The sequence below is a fragment of the Entelurus aequoreus genome, linkage group LG08, assembly GCF_033978785.1.
Source record: "Entelurus aequoreus isolate RoL-2023_Sb linkage group LG08, RoL_Eaeq_v1.1, whole genome shotgun sequence".
Classification (NCBI taxonomy): Eukaryota; Metazoa; Chordata; class Actinopteri; order Syngnathiformes; family Syngnathidae; genus Entelurus; species Entelurus aequoreus.
In genome coordinates this window covers 14065605-14080224 of record NC_084738.1, presented here as the reverse complement: position 1 = coordinate 14080224, position 14620 = coordinate 14065605, and the positions used below count along the sequence as shown (strand labels likewise).

At 35.9% G+C, this 14620-nt stretch overlaps 1 protein-coding gene across 1 annotated transcript in view; it reads left to right on the top strand.

Moving 5' to 3' along the window:
- The window catches only part of gfra1b (gdnf family receptor alpha 1b), a 35569-nt gene that overhangs the window by 2152 nt on the left and 18797 nt on the right, over nt 1-14620 (top strand). Inside the window, exons 3-5 of the mRNA XM_062055655.1 lie at nt 1-83; nt 12818-12996; nt 13065-13237. The exon at nt 1-83 is cut by the window's left edge and continues 1 nt beyond it. Of these exons, the coding sequence (XP_061911639.1) occupies nt 1-83; nt 12818-12996; nt 13065-13237 (435 nt within the window). The remainder of the gene's footprint in view (nt 84-12817; nt 12997-13064; nt 13238-14620) is intronic.

The following is a 14620-nucleotide window of genomic DNA, read 5'->3' as shown; positions in this document are numbered from 1 at the left end:
TAACGACCTACTGGAATATTCTCCATACGAGGCGGTCAACAGCCGCCTGTCGGATATCTTTCACTTGGCCCCCATCATTGCTGGTAAGTCCAAATCACAGCAGCGCTTGTACTACCTTATACTGCATTTGTCGTCCACTGCTGCCCTCGGGATGTCCATTAGCTGGAGCTGTTATCTGACACTGTCACCCACTGCACATCACTTTGTCTCCATTCTCAACACTTTGCACTGGTGTGTGTGTGTGTGTGTACGTGTGTTCTGCTATATGACCGTGTACCACTGCACCATGTCCTGTTAACCCGCTAATCATGTGTCATTACAGCTTTGTATTTAAGGATTGCGTGCAAAAAGTCACTCGGTAGAAATCTGACATTTTCAAGATAGATATTTTAATAATTTGATGGAGGGGAAATTACAGTAAATGCTTTGAAAATATGTCAAAGTAGTGGGTTTTAGTGTCAAAATATACTAAAATGCATTCTTCTTTATGTATTTTTGTGTATTTGTGGTGTGTGGAGGTAGATTTTGTCTTGTTTTTTTTATTTTTTGCGCATAGGAAGTGCTGCTGGAAACTGTCTTGTTTGAACGTAATAGCATTTCACTTTAGTAAGATATCCTAATACCTTCATACATAGCATGCTATGAGTGGATCTAATTGGCAGTCTAATCTTGTTTAAGGAACACTCCACTGAGTCGATGCCATTTGCTTGTTGTAACGCTCTCAAAATACACTTAAATTTTGGTCTTTTTTTCCAACAAAAACTGATAATGCACATTGAACCACTCAAAAATGTGTATTGACTTCATGGCTCTCAGGCTGAAGATGACTCATGCGAGTAACAGGACTGAAAGTAACGGGAGTGGGGGTTTTAGCATAAAATTAGCAAATACATGAAATACAGGCACATGGCATTAGTGCACATTTGTGATTCAACAAAAATGATTATAATGATTAGAATACCATCAAATATTCACTTTTGGTCTTCCCATGGCCTGCAGAGGATCCGAATGATGCAACTTCCTGTGGACCAGGTGACTCGTGGAATATTCCAAATTTTTTCAGAGGCGTAATGTGTAATGTATAACAGGACTGAATGAAAACCTAGGGACATGACTTAAGTGGGAATTTCAATTATTATTATGTTTTAAATAAACTTAAAGGGGAACTGCACTTTTTGGGGAATTTTGCCTGTCGTTCACAATCATTATGAAAGACATGACGATAGATGTTTTTTTTAATGCATTCTAAATATTAAATAAATGCAATCAAAAGTCTGCTTACAATGGAGTCTATGGGAGCCGCGCAATTCTTCCTATAAAGCCCTTAAAAAAACATCCAAAAACTTCCATTAAAGTTGTATATACATGATGCATGTAAACATGTTATGTAGTAACCGGCACATTTATAAAAATATTTAATTTGTATTTTAATAATTTTAAACATACGCGGTCCATTCATTTAAAAAACGCATCACAATGTTTGCTGTTTTTTTTCCTTAAGTATTATTCACAGCAGACTTTATGAGAGCCAACAAACATAATAAAACATCACTTACTGTACAATGTCTGCTGTCATTAGGACTGCTAGGATGTTCATATATTCCCATTTAGATGAAGAGTGTCTCATTATCCTCGCAAAGAAACAGGGTGGGGTACCAAGCGTCTTTTCGTGTCGTTCTCGCCAGTTTCAGGTCCTAAATGGCTGTCACTAAATGTAAATGGAGTATTGTCAGCGCTTTTTCAATGGTTATTTATGGGATTTTATGGGCAGAATAGTGGAGCTCCCATTGGCTGCGCTGTAAGCAGACTTTTATTTACGTATATTTAATATTTAGAATGCATTAAAAAACAAATTCCATCCACCGTCATGTCTTTCATAATGATCGATCCCAAAAAAGGGAGTTCCTCCTTAAGTTAAGTATAAAAGTATAATTGTGATACAAAAATAAGTACATCAAAAATATAAAATTTCAGAAGGATTTAAATAATTATATTTCATGGTAAATTCTCATTTTAGGAATCCGGGACACGCAACAAATGCTATTTTTCCAAAGAAATGTACCGGTAAGCTAAGGGTGTTAATATTTATTGATATCAGAGCTATATCAGTAAAAAAGATGTATGGAATTATATCTCCTTGCATGTAAAACAACTGGTATGATCTCTGATACAAGCAGTTCTGCTCGTGCAAAACTGGACAACCAGTTAACATCTCAATATCCTTCAATAAGCACACAATGTTGGTCTTGTCTTGTATTTTAGTCAGGTCATATACAAAAGGTAAACATGGTATGCCACAGGCTACTTAGGGTTAGGAGCTACGCAACAGCTAAGCACACAATAGCACACAAGCTTGACATACGTAATAAGTGTCCTTAAGTGAACAATATTGCTGTCTAAAACAGCACATTTGTCTATATTAACAAGTATCGAATATTATAGTTGCATATTACTTACAAATATAACAAAGTATCCAGAAACAATTGTGTCCGCGTCATTTGACATACTATGTTATGAGCTTAACCTAGTTAATTATTGTGACCACAAAGTGTCGTCAACGAACAAATCAGCACTCCACTTCAACTTAAAGAGAACATACTGTAAGTCCTTTCCAGACGGATAATAATAATAAATAGCAGTGTTTCCCACACTTTCATTTATTTGTGGCGGCCCGCCACGAAAGAATTACGTCCGCCACAAATAAAAAAAATTTAAAAAATGTAAATTTCTTTTTTTTTTTTGTGTGTGTCCTGTCCAGCTTCTCAGGAAAATCATATAGTTGATGTAGATGCCCATATAGGCTGTTCAGATTTACTTTACAAAAGAGAAGTGTAGGATACTTCTCTTGTTGCCTTATTTGTATTTGACCACTACTGTTTTCTGTTTATTTGTTACTGACTGTGGCAGGACACCTCTGCCTCTGTTTCACTTTATGTTGCTGGTAAATAATATGGTTGTAGTAGTAGGCTAAAGTTAAATTATTTAGTATGCACTAATTAAAGGGGCAGAGCTTTAAGAGACATTTTAGCTTTTATATTTTATAAGATATATTTTTTGTAAGAACCACAATTAATAAATATATCTCAGTGAATAACTTATTGTTCAAATCTGTATATAAATATGTACATAAAATGTTGTAATTATATTGTAAAATGGATGGATGGATGGATGGATGGACGTTTAAAACAAAACTGTTATTATTAATTAGTAAGTATACATTTTTTGAGCCTTTTTAGAGAAAATCATATCATTGTAGTAAATTATGCAAATTACTTGATGATGCCATGGTGACCACGCCCATAGCCACGCCCCCACCGCCACAGGTATCTTGGCAGTTTATGGGAAACACTGAATAGGGTAGTGTTTTTCATACATACCATTCTTTACTGTTTAACTCTTTTTACTTGATTAAACCTTTTTCGACGTTCAATCAATCAAAGTTTATTTATAAAGCCCTTAATCACAAGTGTCTCAAAGGGCTGCACAAGCCACAGCGACGTCCTCGGCTCAGATCCCACATCAGGGCAAGAAAAAACTCCACCCAACGTTCCCCACTACAAAATACTTAAAGTATGCATGATTCGTGCTGATATCAGACTTTAAGGCTTCAATATCGGTATCGGCCAATGAACAAAAAGCTCCAATATCAGTATCGTATCTATCAGTCATTGTATTTTACATTTTTATTGAGCATTTATACGTTTTATTTTCCCGGGGACAAATGGCACCGATTCGGTGGAATGGCCCTTTTTTGACTAATGTCAGCCATATTTGTGGAGTATGTTGTGGGAGGATTTAACTATTTTTCTGTTAAGTTATTGCACATTCTTCTAGGTTTACTGTCATAAGTGTAATTTTAACATAATATGCTTATGTTTTGAATGTTTTTCTACTAAATTGATGAAAACTAGTGCACCTAAACAGATTGTTATTACTCTTGTAATGACCTGTGTCATATTCTATAGTGAAATGAGGGAACATAACATTTAATAGCGTTTAATTGTGACTTTTCTTTATCATTTACTATGTTCCCACATGCAGTGCAATGGAGGGCAGTGAAGGATTGCAGGAAAACAAATGAAATTGGAAAAGAAATGGCGAAGGTGGCGTGCAGATAAGGAATAAGGCGAGCTATGAATCAAAACAAGGAGTGTTTTAACACAAAAATGAGGGAGGGAAGGGGGTCACAGTTTTCACTCAAGCACAAAAATCGCGTGCATGATGCAGTTTTTCGATAAGACGAGCTGACGCGTGCCGTGCATACCTGAGTAGCTGGGATCAGCATTGTGTAACAACTTGTGTGGTGACATCATTCATGTTTATGTATGAAACTATAAAAGCCACATGGGGTTTTTAAAAATGGCCTTATGTACATTAAAACATATAGTCAGGCTGTCAGACACGTGCCAAAACAACAGGTGGCGCTGTAACACCGAACCATACGGCCAGTTGAGCCAACCAGAAGCTTGAAGAAAGCAATTGATGATAAAATATTAATACTTGTGGTACTCACAAGTTCTACCAGGACTCTCCTTGCTGGTCTTCCTTGTAGCCAACTGGAAGATGTCCAATACAGTCCATACATCTTGGTTTTCCAGTCCATTGCTCTCTCTCATTGAATGCTGTAAACATAAAGCCAAGTGGCCCTAAAATCAAACAACATATTGTTTACAAAAGTGAAGTAAACGTTCTTCAGAAAGTACCGCGGTCCGGACACTTTGAGGTGCGTCACGTGCCATCGCGATGGTGACTCAAGCCAAAAATGTCAGTAAACACACACACACACTGACACATCATGACTCAATCCCTGTGTCAATGTTCTTTGACATTTTGTCACATAGAAATGTTATTGAGCGCCCAAAATGGCTACCCCCGGATGCCTCGGCCATACTTACATGTTGAGTAATGCATATTAATCATATTATTATTATTATTAATAGTAGAATAGTTTTTATTATACTTTATTATGGGCCACAAGGAAAATTATCTTAACACTGTGATATTGATATTAAACTTATTTTTTATTATATAACAAGGAAAAGCCTTACACCTTAAGCCTTAAAGGAAAGACAAAATAAGAGGAATATGATAAATTTGAACCACAACCTTTGCACACTCTTGGCATTCTCTTGACGAGCTTCAAGCACACCTGTGAAGTGAAAACCATTTCAGGTGACTACCTCTTGAAGCTCATCGAGAGAATGCCAAGAGTGTGCAAAGCAGTAATCAGAGCAAAGGACGGCTATTTTGAAGAAACTAGAATATAAAACATATTTTCAGTTATTTCACCTTTTTTTGTTAAGTACATAACTCCACATGTGTTCATTCATAGTTTTGATGCCTTCAGTGACAATCTATAATGTAAATAGTCATGAAAATAAATAAAAGGTGGGTCCAAACTTTTGGCCTGTACTGTGTATATATATATATATATATATATATATATATATATATATATATATATATATATATATATATATATATATATATATATATATATATATATATATATATATATATATATATATATATATATATATATATATATATAAGTGTAAGTGTGTGTGTGTGTGTGTTCTTGTATTTCTACCCTTCTTGAGACGTCAACAAGGAAAAGTACCTTCCATATGTGGACCGGTGAACAAGTTAGGACCGAAATCATGGTCCCAATACGGAAAACCATTGCGTCTTAACTTCCCCTCGGGGATTAATAAAGTACTTCTCATTCTGATTCTGATCTAATAGAAAATGTCTCATTTGCACACCTGGTGGTGAAATCTATCAAAATTAGGGTGGTCCCAAAAAGGAGGATTTTTTCAAATTGACTGTGTGTCGGTTTTAAAAGTGTTCCCCCTCTGGCCAACATATGTAATAACAAGTGTGTGTAAGAAATTGAAATGCGCTCGCTAAGGCCAAAATTTATTAAAAAAAATAAATTAAAAAAATGCATATAGAGACATACTGTAATAACTTGAAGTAAATAATGAAAATTAGAAACCAATTACAAACATCCATCCATTTTCTACCGCTTGTCCCTTTCGGGGTCGCAGGGGGTGCCAGCTGTATTCGGGTGGAAGGCGGGGTACACCCTGGACAAGTCGCCACCTCATCGCAGGGCCAACACAGATAGACAGACAACATTCACACTCACATTCACACACTCGGGCCAATTTAGTGTTGCCAATCAACCTATCACCAAAAAATTCAAAAATAAGTAAAAGCTTACCTTTTTCATATTTGCATAGTACGTATATATTATTAATGTTGTAAATACAAATCTTTATATATCTAGAAAGGGTGGTCCTAAAGAGGTAGGCATTTTTCAGTCTTAATAAGGTAACAAATACAAGAATGAGTGTGTGTGTGTGTGTGCGTGTGTGAATTAACCTGTTCTTGTATGGAAGTAGAATTGTCTGACATCAACTTATATATATATATATATATATATCAATATGATATTAATACATATGCATATATTAATAAATATACAAATACAAATGTGATATACAGATAAATAATCTGTATAAATAAACGCGTATTTGTAAATATATTTTTGAGATTTGAAAATATATACAAATAAAATGTATAAATATAAAAATGTGACATACAAATAAATCAAGAATTTGTATAAATAAACGTGTATTTGTAAATATATTTTTGAGATTTCAATATACAAACCCTGTTTCCATATGAGTTGGGAAATTGTGTTAGATGTAAATATAAACGGAATACAATGATTTGCAAATCCTTTTCAACCCATATTCAGTTGAATGCACTACAAAGACAACATATTTGATGGTCAAACTCATAAACTTTTTTTTTTTTGCAAATAATAATTACTTAGAATTTCATGGCTGCAACACGTGCCAAAGTAGTTGGGAAAGGGCATGTTCACCACTGTGTTACATGGCCTTTCCTTTTAACAACACTCAGTAAACGTTTGGGAACTGAGGAGACACATTTTTTAAGCTTCTCAGGTGGAATTCTTTCCCATTCTTGCTTGATGTACAGCTTAAGTTGTTCAACAGTCCGGGGCTCTCCGTTGTGGTATTTTAGGCTTCATATTGCGCCACACATTTTCAATGGGAGACAGGTCTGGACTACAGGCAGGCCAGTCTAGTACCCGCACTCTTTTACTATGAAGCCACGTTGATGTAACACGTGGCTTGGCATTGTCTTGCTGAAATAAGCAGGGGCGTCCATGGTAACGTTGCTTGGATGGCAACATATGTTGCTCCAAAACCTGTATGTACCTTTCAGCATTAATGGTGCCTTCACAGATGTGTAAGTTACCCATGCCTTGGGCACTAATACACCCCCATACCATCACAGATGCTGGCTTTTCAACTTTGCGCCTATAACAATCCGGATGGTTCTTTTCCTCTTTGGTCCGGAGGACACAACGTCCACAGTTTCCAAAAACAATTTGAAATGTGGACTCGTCAGACCACTTTTCCACTTTGTATCAGTCCATCTTAGATGAGCTCAGGCCCAGCGAAGCCGACGGCGTTTCTGAGTGTTGTTGATAAACGGTTTTCGCCTTGCATAGGAGAGTTTTAACTTGCACTTACAGATGTAGCGACCAACTGTAGTTACTGACAATGGGTTTCTGAAGTGTTCCTTAGCCCATGTGGTGATATCCTTTACACACTGATGTCGCTTGTTGATGCAGTATAGCCTGAGGGATCGAAGGTCACAGGCTTAGCTGCTTACGTGCAGTGATTTCTCCAGATTCTCTGAACCCTTTGATGATATTACGGACCGTAGATGGTGAAATCCATAAATTCCTTGCGTTCCTTCCGTTGTGTGTTCTTTCTGTAAAGACGTGCATTGTTTTTGTGCAGAGAACTACGGGCATTTTGCATATAATGCATATAATGCATATAATGCTCTGTGACCCAGACCGCTCTGGCTGCAGTGCCCTCTGCTGGTTGCTCAGGGGAGTGTGTAGGTCACATTTATTTGTGCATCTGGTTTGTGGGAGGAATCTCTCATCGACACAAAAGCAAAAAAGCGATCCACATATGCAAATTCAATACAAATACAAAATCAAGTACATTTATATTCAAATCTCAAAAATATATTTACAAATACACGTTTATTTTATACAAATTCTTGATTTATTTGTATGTCACATTTTTATATTTATACATTTTATTTGTATATATTTTCAAATCTCAAAAATATATTTACAAATATGCGTTTATTTATACAAATTATTTATTTATTTGTATAATTATTAATATATGCATATGTATTAATATCATATTGATATATATAAGTTGATGTGAGACAATTCTACTTCCATAGTTTTTTGTCATTATGATATTTGTATTTTGTGTTCATTATACATTTGCGACATAAATATGTGAGTAAACAAGATAATTTTTTGACACTAATAAAGAGTAGTATTATGCTCTGGGCCTGTTTTGCTGCCAATGGAACTTTAATTTTAGTTCCCCGGCTGACAAGCGGCTAGCAGCTAATTATGTGTCCCAATACAATGTGTGGAGCCGCTCCCCTATAATAATCACCTCAATTACGGCAATTAAACTGCATTTCTTAGTTACATTATCACTGGAGGACAAAGCTAAAGATGCTACACACCAAGAGCAATTTAAAGTTAAAGTTAAAGTACCACTGATAGTCACACACACACTAGGTGTGGTGAAATTTGTCCTCTGCATTTGACCCATCACCTTGTTTCACCCCCTGGGAGGTGAGGGGAGCAGTGAGCAGCAGCAGTGGCTGCGCTCAGGAATCATTTTGGTGATTTAACCCCCAATACCAACTCTTGATGCTGAGTGCCAAGCAGGAAGGTAATGGGTCCCATTTTTATAGTCTTTGGTATGACTCAGCCGGGGTTTGAACTCACGACCTACCGATCTCAGGGCGGACACTCTAACAAAACCAAGAAATAAGTGCTTAGTAGAGTGTAAAAAGTGTAGATGGAATGATGTTGCGGCATGCAGAAGGTAAGCAGATCAATCCATCCATCCATTTCTTACCGCTAGTTCCTTTCAAGGTCGCGAGGGGGCAGATATTAACATAAAATTAAAAAGTAGATTAATATGATTTAAAGAGAGGCTAATTTAACAACAGATTATCTGGACACAGGAAGACTAATAAGGGCAATAACCAAAATATTTAAATACAGTAAGTATTGTAGGAGATAGTAGTTTTTGCTTGTTTAGTTACTGTGTAGAGAAAAGCGGTAAAAATGGATGGTCTTTGTTTTGCTGAAACAATTGTATGTAATAAAATAAAATAAGGAACTGCTTCAAATATTGTGTTGATATTGTAAAACTGTCAATAGCACTCATGCATAAAAAACGTGGAGTAAATACATGTGATCAGTATTGGTATTGGCCGATGGCGCTCGTGGATGATGGGAATCAGCAGCATAAAACCCTGGGGGGAACATCCCTAATGGAGACCCATTGTCAGTGTGAGTCTAAGCAGCCTAAAGGTAGCATCTTTACTATAAAACCTGAGCCCTATTTGTTTCCAGAACAGGTTTTGCAGGGGTAATAGGTCAGATTCCTATGTTTGTAAACATCAATGGCCCCATGGTGGGCTTGCTGTAGGGCTGAAATGTGACATTTGTTTTGTCTTTGACCTGGGGTGTCTATGTCTGCAAGCATATGTACCTGGGGATTGACTATCAACTATTAAAAACATGTTTCAGAAGGATGTTTTCATTGTCATATAATTACGTATGAGCCTTAAGACAGTAGAATGTCTTTAAATTAGTCAAAAATGACCTCATAGTGGACTTGTTAAGAGCAGCAAAATAGAAAAGGTTTTCTCCTGCTGTGGGCTGTTTGTGCTGTATGAAGTCATGCTGACCTACAGCTTCACTATCTTAGTCATACACACACACACATACATACACACACACAGCCCTTTGCTACACACTCATATACAGTATGTGTGTATACATATGCATATATCTTTATATACATATTTGCTGTATGTATATATTTACCGTATTTTTCGGAGTATAAGTCGCACCGGCCAAAAATGCATAATAAAGAAGGAAAAAAACATATATAAGTCGCACTGGAGTATAAGTCCCATTTTTTGGGGAAATTTATTTCACAAAACCCAACACCAAGAATAGACATTTGAAAGGCAATTTAAAATACATAAAGAATAGTGAACAACAGGCTGAATAAGTGTACGTCATATGAAGCATAAATAACCAACTGAGAACGTGCCTGGTATGTTAACGTAACATATTATGGTAAGAGTCATTCAAATAACTATAACATATAGAACATGCTATACGTTTACCAAACAATCTGTCACTCCTAATCGCTAAATCCCATGAAATCTTATACGTCTAGTCTCTTACGTGAATGAGCTAAATAATATTATTTGATATTTTACGGTAATGTGTTAATAATTTCACACATAAGTCGCTCCTGAGTATAAGTCGCACCCCCGGCCAAACTATGAAAAAAGCTGTGACTTATAGTCCGAAAAATACGGTATGTGTGTATATATATACATATATATTTATATATACATACATATATATATATATATATATATATATATATATATATATATATATATATATATATATATATATATATATATACATATATATACATATACATACATACATACATATACATATATACATATATATAAATATACACATATATATAAATATACATATATATAAATATATACATATATATAAATATACATATATATAATTTAGGGGTGGGCAAATTAATGCGTTAATTTCGAGTTAACGCATCAACTATTAACGCCAACAATTTTTTTATTGCGCATTTGCGTATGTTGTTTACATGCTTTTATTTTGTTAACGCCTATTGCGGTTTCCTGCGGAAAAGGAAGGAGAACGCGGAAGAAAACAAAACAAGCATGGAGAAGAAGGGTAACTCAACAGAACTTTTACAGGGTCATTTTCATTATAAAGTACTTCCAGGTGGCGGATTTGACAGAAGCAAAGTGGTTTGTAGCCACTGCCAAGCTGAATTTTCTTATCACAGGAGTACTTCCAGTCTGAAATATCACCTTAACGCGAAGCACACTGTTGATGCGAGAGCAAACCATTCAACAAAGCAGAAAGTGGAGCCAGGCTTCGGCAGACTACGTTAAATGCAGCGTGCGGGAGAAGTATAGATAAACGAGAGCAAGAGAAGCTAACAAATGCCATAGCGAAGTGGATAGTTACAGACTGTAGGCCCATTAGTGTTGTGGAAGACGCCCGCCTGAGAAACATTGTGTGAATCGCAACAAGTGACAGCACGGATGAGCCGCCATCAAGACGCAACAAGAATACACGACTTGTATGAAAAGGAGAGGACTGTAAAAGTGACAACTTTACAACGTGCAGCTGTAGTTGCTCTCAGTGGGGACTACTGGACATCAATCGGTAAGCATAATTACCTCGGAGTTACAGTGCATTATGTTGATGAAAGGTGGGTGCTGCATTCACATGTTCTGTCTATAATGAAAACAGAGGAGAGGCTTTATGGAAAGGAAAATTAGAGGAAAATGTTTCTGCTGTTACCTCAGAAATTGCCTGTTGGGATGTTATGATTGTGGCTCAGGGATTTGTATGTAGATCATATTTATTTTCCATAACAAACAGGATAACTTAAATACCCTGGCAGTGGCAATAAACTTGAATTTTTGTATTGACATTTTTTGAGTTGATTTTCATAAAATATGCTATTTAACTGCTGCTGTTTAACAAGTACTGATTTAAATTGTGTTTGCACAACAAATGTTTTGGCGCTTTTGTTCATATGGGAGAATATTCCAATAAAGGTGGACTACACACTACTTTTGAATTCATTATTGGGTTTTGCGTATACAATGCAGTTAATCGTGATTAATCAGAGAAATAGTGCGATTAACTATGATTAAAATGTTTAATCGTTGCCCAGCCCTAATATATATATATATATACACATACATAAGGAGGAATGTCAGGTGTAATAAATTACTAATGTAATGTGGGTATATTCACATTAAACAGGTCATATCTGTCAGTTTTTCCACTCAAAGATGAAGAATTAATATTACAAGTGGAATAATGATGCTTTCATTTACTGATTAAAATGCCTATGCTGTTTTTTAATTGGATATTAATAAATGAACTAATACTTACACAATATTAGTTATTATTCTATTAAATTTTACCATTATATATAAATGTTCACACATTTTCAGTTCATTTTCTTTTCTTTCCCCCCCCCAAATAATATGCATAAGAGTGATTATCTCAGCGTGTTGCCATCTAAATCGCATTAGCCCATTTACTCCATTGGCTTAAGGGTTAGACTTGATTGTGAATTCCGCCTAGCAACCAGTGGCTGTCCATAAGGTGTCAATCTTGTGTGCATATACGGTAACTAACATTTTTATATATGTAACTAATTATAATTACTTTACAAATTTGTATTGTTTTTTTTATTCGCATGTCATTTTTTAAATTTATTTCAATAATAAAGAGGCTAAATTGCGTTGAGAATGCAGTCATTTTCTTTTCGCTATCAAATTTGTCATCAACATGCATTGTCACGATACGACTTATGAAAAGCTCTACTCTTGGCCAAATTTGAGTAATTTCAATCTTATATCGTCAATATTGCACAACCCTGGATCTTTTTTTTTAAAAATTACTAATCATTTCAGAGTAATTTCCATCGTTTTTTTCCCCATTGGCTGATGGGTTGGATATTATTTCCTATGAATTCCGCCTTGCAACAAGTGGCAAGATATCAATCCTGTGGCTTCTCTAAGTGATTTGAGTGGTCATTGTGTCCCTCAGCGGAGTCAGCGCCCACCAAAGAGAACAACTGTCTGAACGCGGCGAAGGCGTGCAACCTTAACGACACGTGCAAGAAGTACCGCTCGGCCTACATCAACCCGTGCACCAACAGAGTGTCGGCGTCGGAGGTTTGCAACAAGCGCAAATGTCAAAAGGCCTTGAGACAATTCTTTGACAAGGTAATGGAGACGCGCCTCTCTTTAATACCAAGAGGCCTCAACGCCATACCCTCTATTTCCCAACATAGGTTCCCAATAAATACAGCTACGGCATGTTGTTCTGCTCCTGCCCGGCCGGCGATCAGACGGCGTGCGCCGAACGCCGCCGTCAGACCATCGTGCCCGTCTGCTCCTACGAGGACAAGGACAAGCCCAACTGTTTGTCTCTGCAGAACGCCTGCAAGACCAACTACATCTGCAGGTGAGTTCACAAAGTTGGCGGGAAATGGCAGACTTTAGCTAAACTAGCGGCACATTATGTGGAGAAAGCGTTTAATTCTCTTTGTCTATTCAAGAGGAGATAAACACCGTCCTTACATGAAGAAAGCAGAACGCTCGCTGTGTTAATGGAAGGAAAATTGCTAGGTTGTGTGCTTTTTAAAATGCAGCTATCGCCGCCGTGCCATTGTGTGTCCCTCCCCCACGGATCGGAGTTATCGTATTTGAACAGAGAAGGTCTCAGGTCAGAACTATTAAACCAATCGGGATAAATTATAGGACATGTAAAAAAGCAGGAAACAATTCGAAGAAACTTTAAAAATACACCAGTTTAGGTATGGAGGCCTTTGGAGGGTTTGTTTTTTCTTTTTTGAGCTTAAATTCATATGTTCTAATGTTCAATACAGGGTGTACATTAAAATAACAAGAACCAAAAGAGAATAGTTACCAGTCATAAAAATGTTATGATCTTATGTGATAAGTGGGACTAAAAAGCTTTGATAAAAAAAATCTTTTTGTATTTGTGTTGAAGCAGTACTATCTATCCTCAATTAAAAAACTTACTTTGTATATATAATCAAATTATTTTTCTCTTAAAGGGGAACATCACGTTTTTTGTAATTTTGCCTATAGTTCACAGTTATAATGAGAGACAAGAACACACAAGACTATTTTTTTTAAGGATTTTAAAGATGATAAAAAAAACGCTTGCAAGATGCGGCTAATGGGAATCACTGCTGTAGCCTTCAAAGCCCTCCAAAACAACTTTAAAACCCTCCATCAACGTTTTATATACACACTGCAAATCTTTATATAATGTAGTAACAGACACGTTCATAACAATATGTAATATGTACAATATTTACCGTATTTTTTAAGCATTGCCAGGACTGATAAAGGTTGCAAACCACCGGTCTACTCAAACCTCTAATATTTACCAGGTGTGTAGTGTACAAAAGCAAATACTCCTAGTTAGCACCGCCTCAAAAAAGATTGGCATTACCAGCTGTGGCTGTAGGCAACCTCTTTATGTAGTTGTTTCTTAGTTGAGCTTTATATACCTCTGCATGCGCTTTAAAATATGTTTGTTGGTATGAAACGTTCGTGTAAAACCTGCCGTAGTTTGCGCCTTACAGCTTTTAGAACATTGCTTATGCTATTAAGGGCTGGTCAATATCACTAATTATTGATATTTCTATGACATATATATATATATATATATATATATATATATATATATATATATATATATATATATATATATATATATATATATATATATACATATATATATATATATACAGTATATATATATACATATATATATATATATATATATATATATATATATATATATATATATATA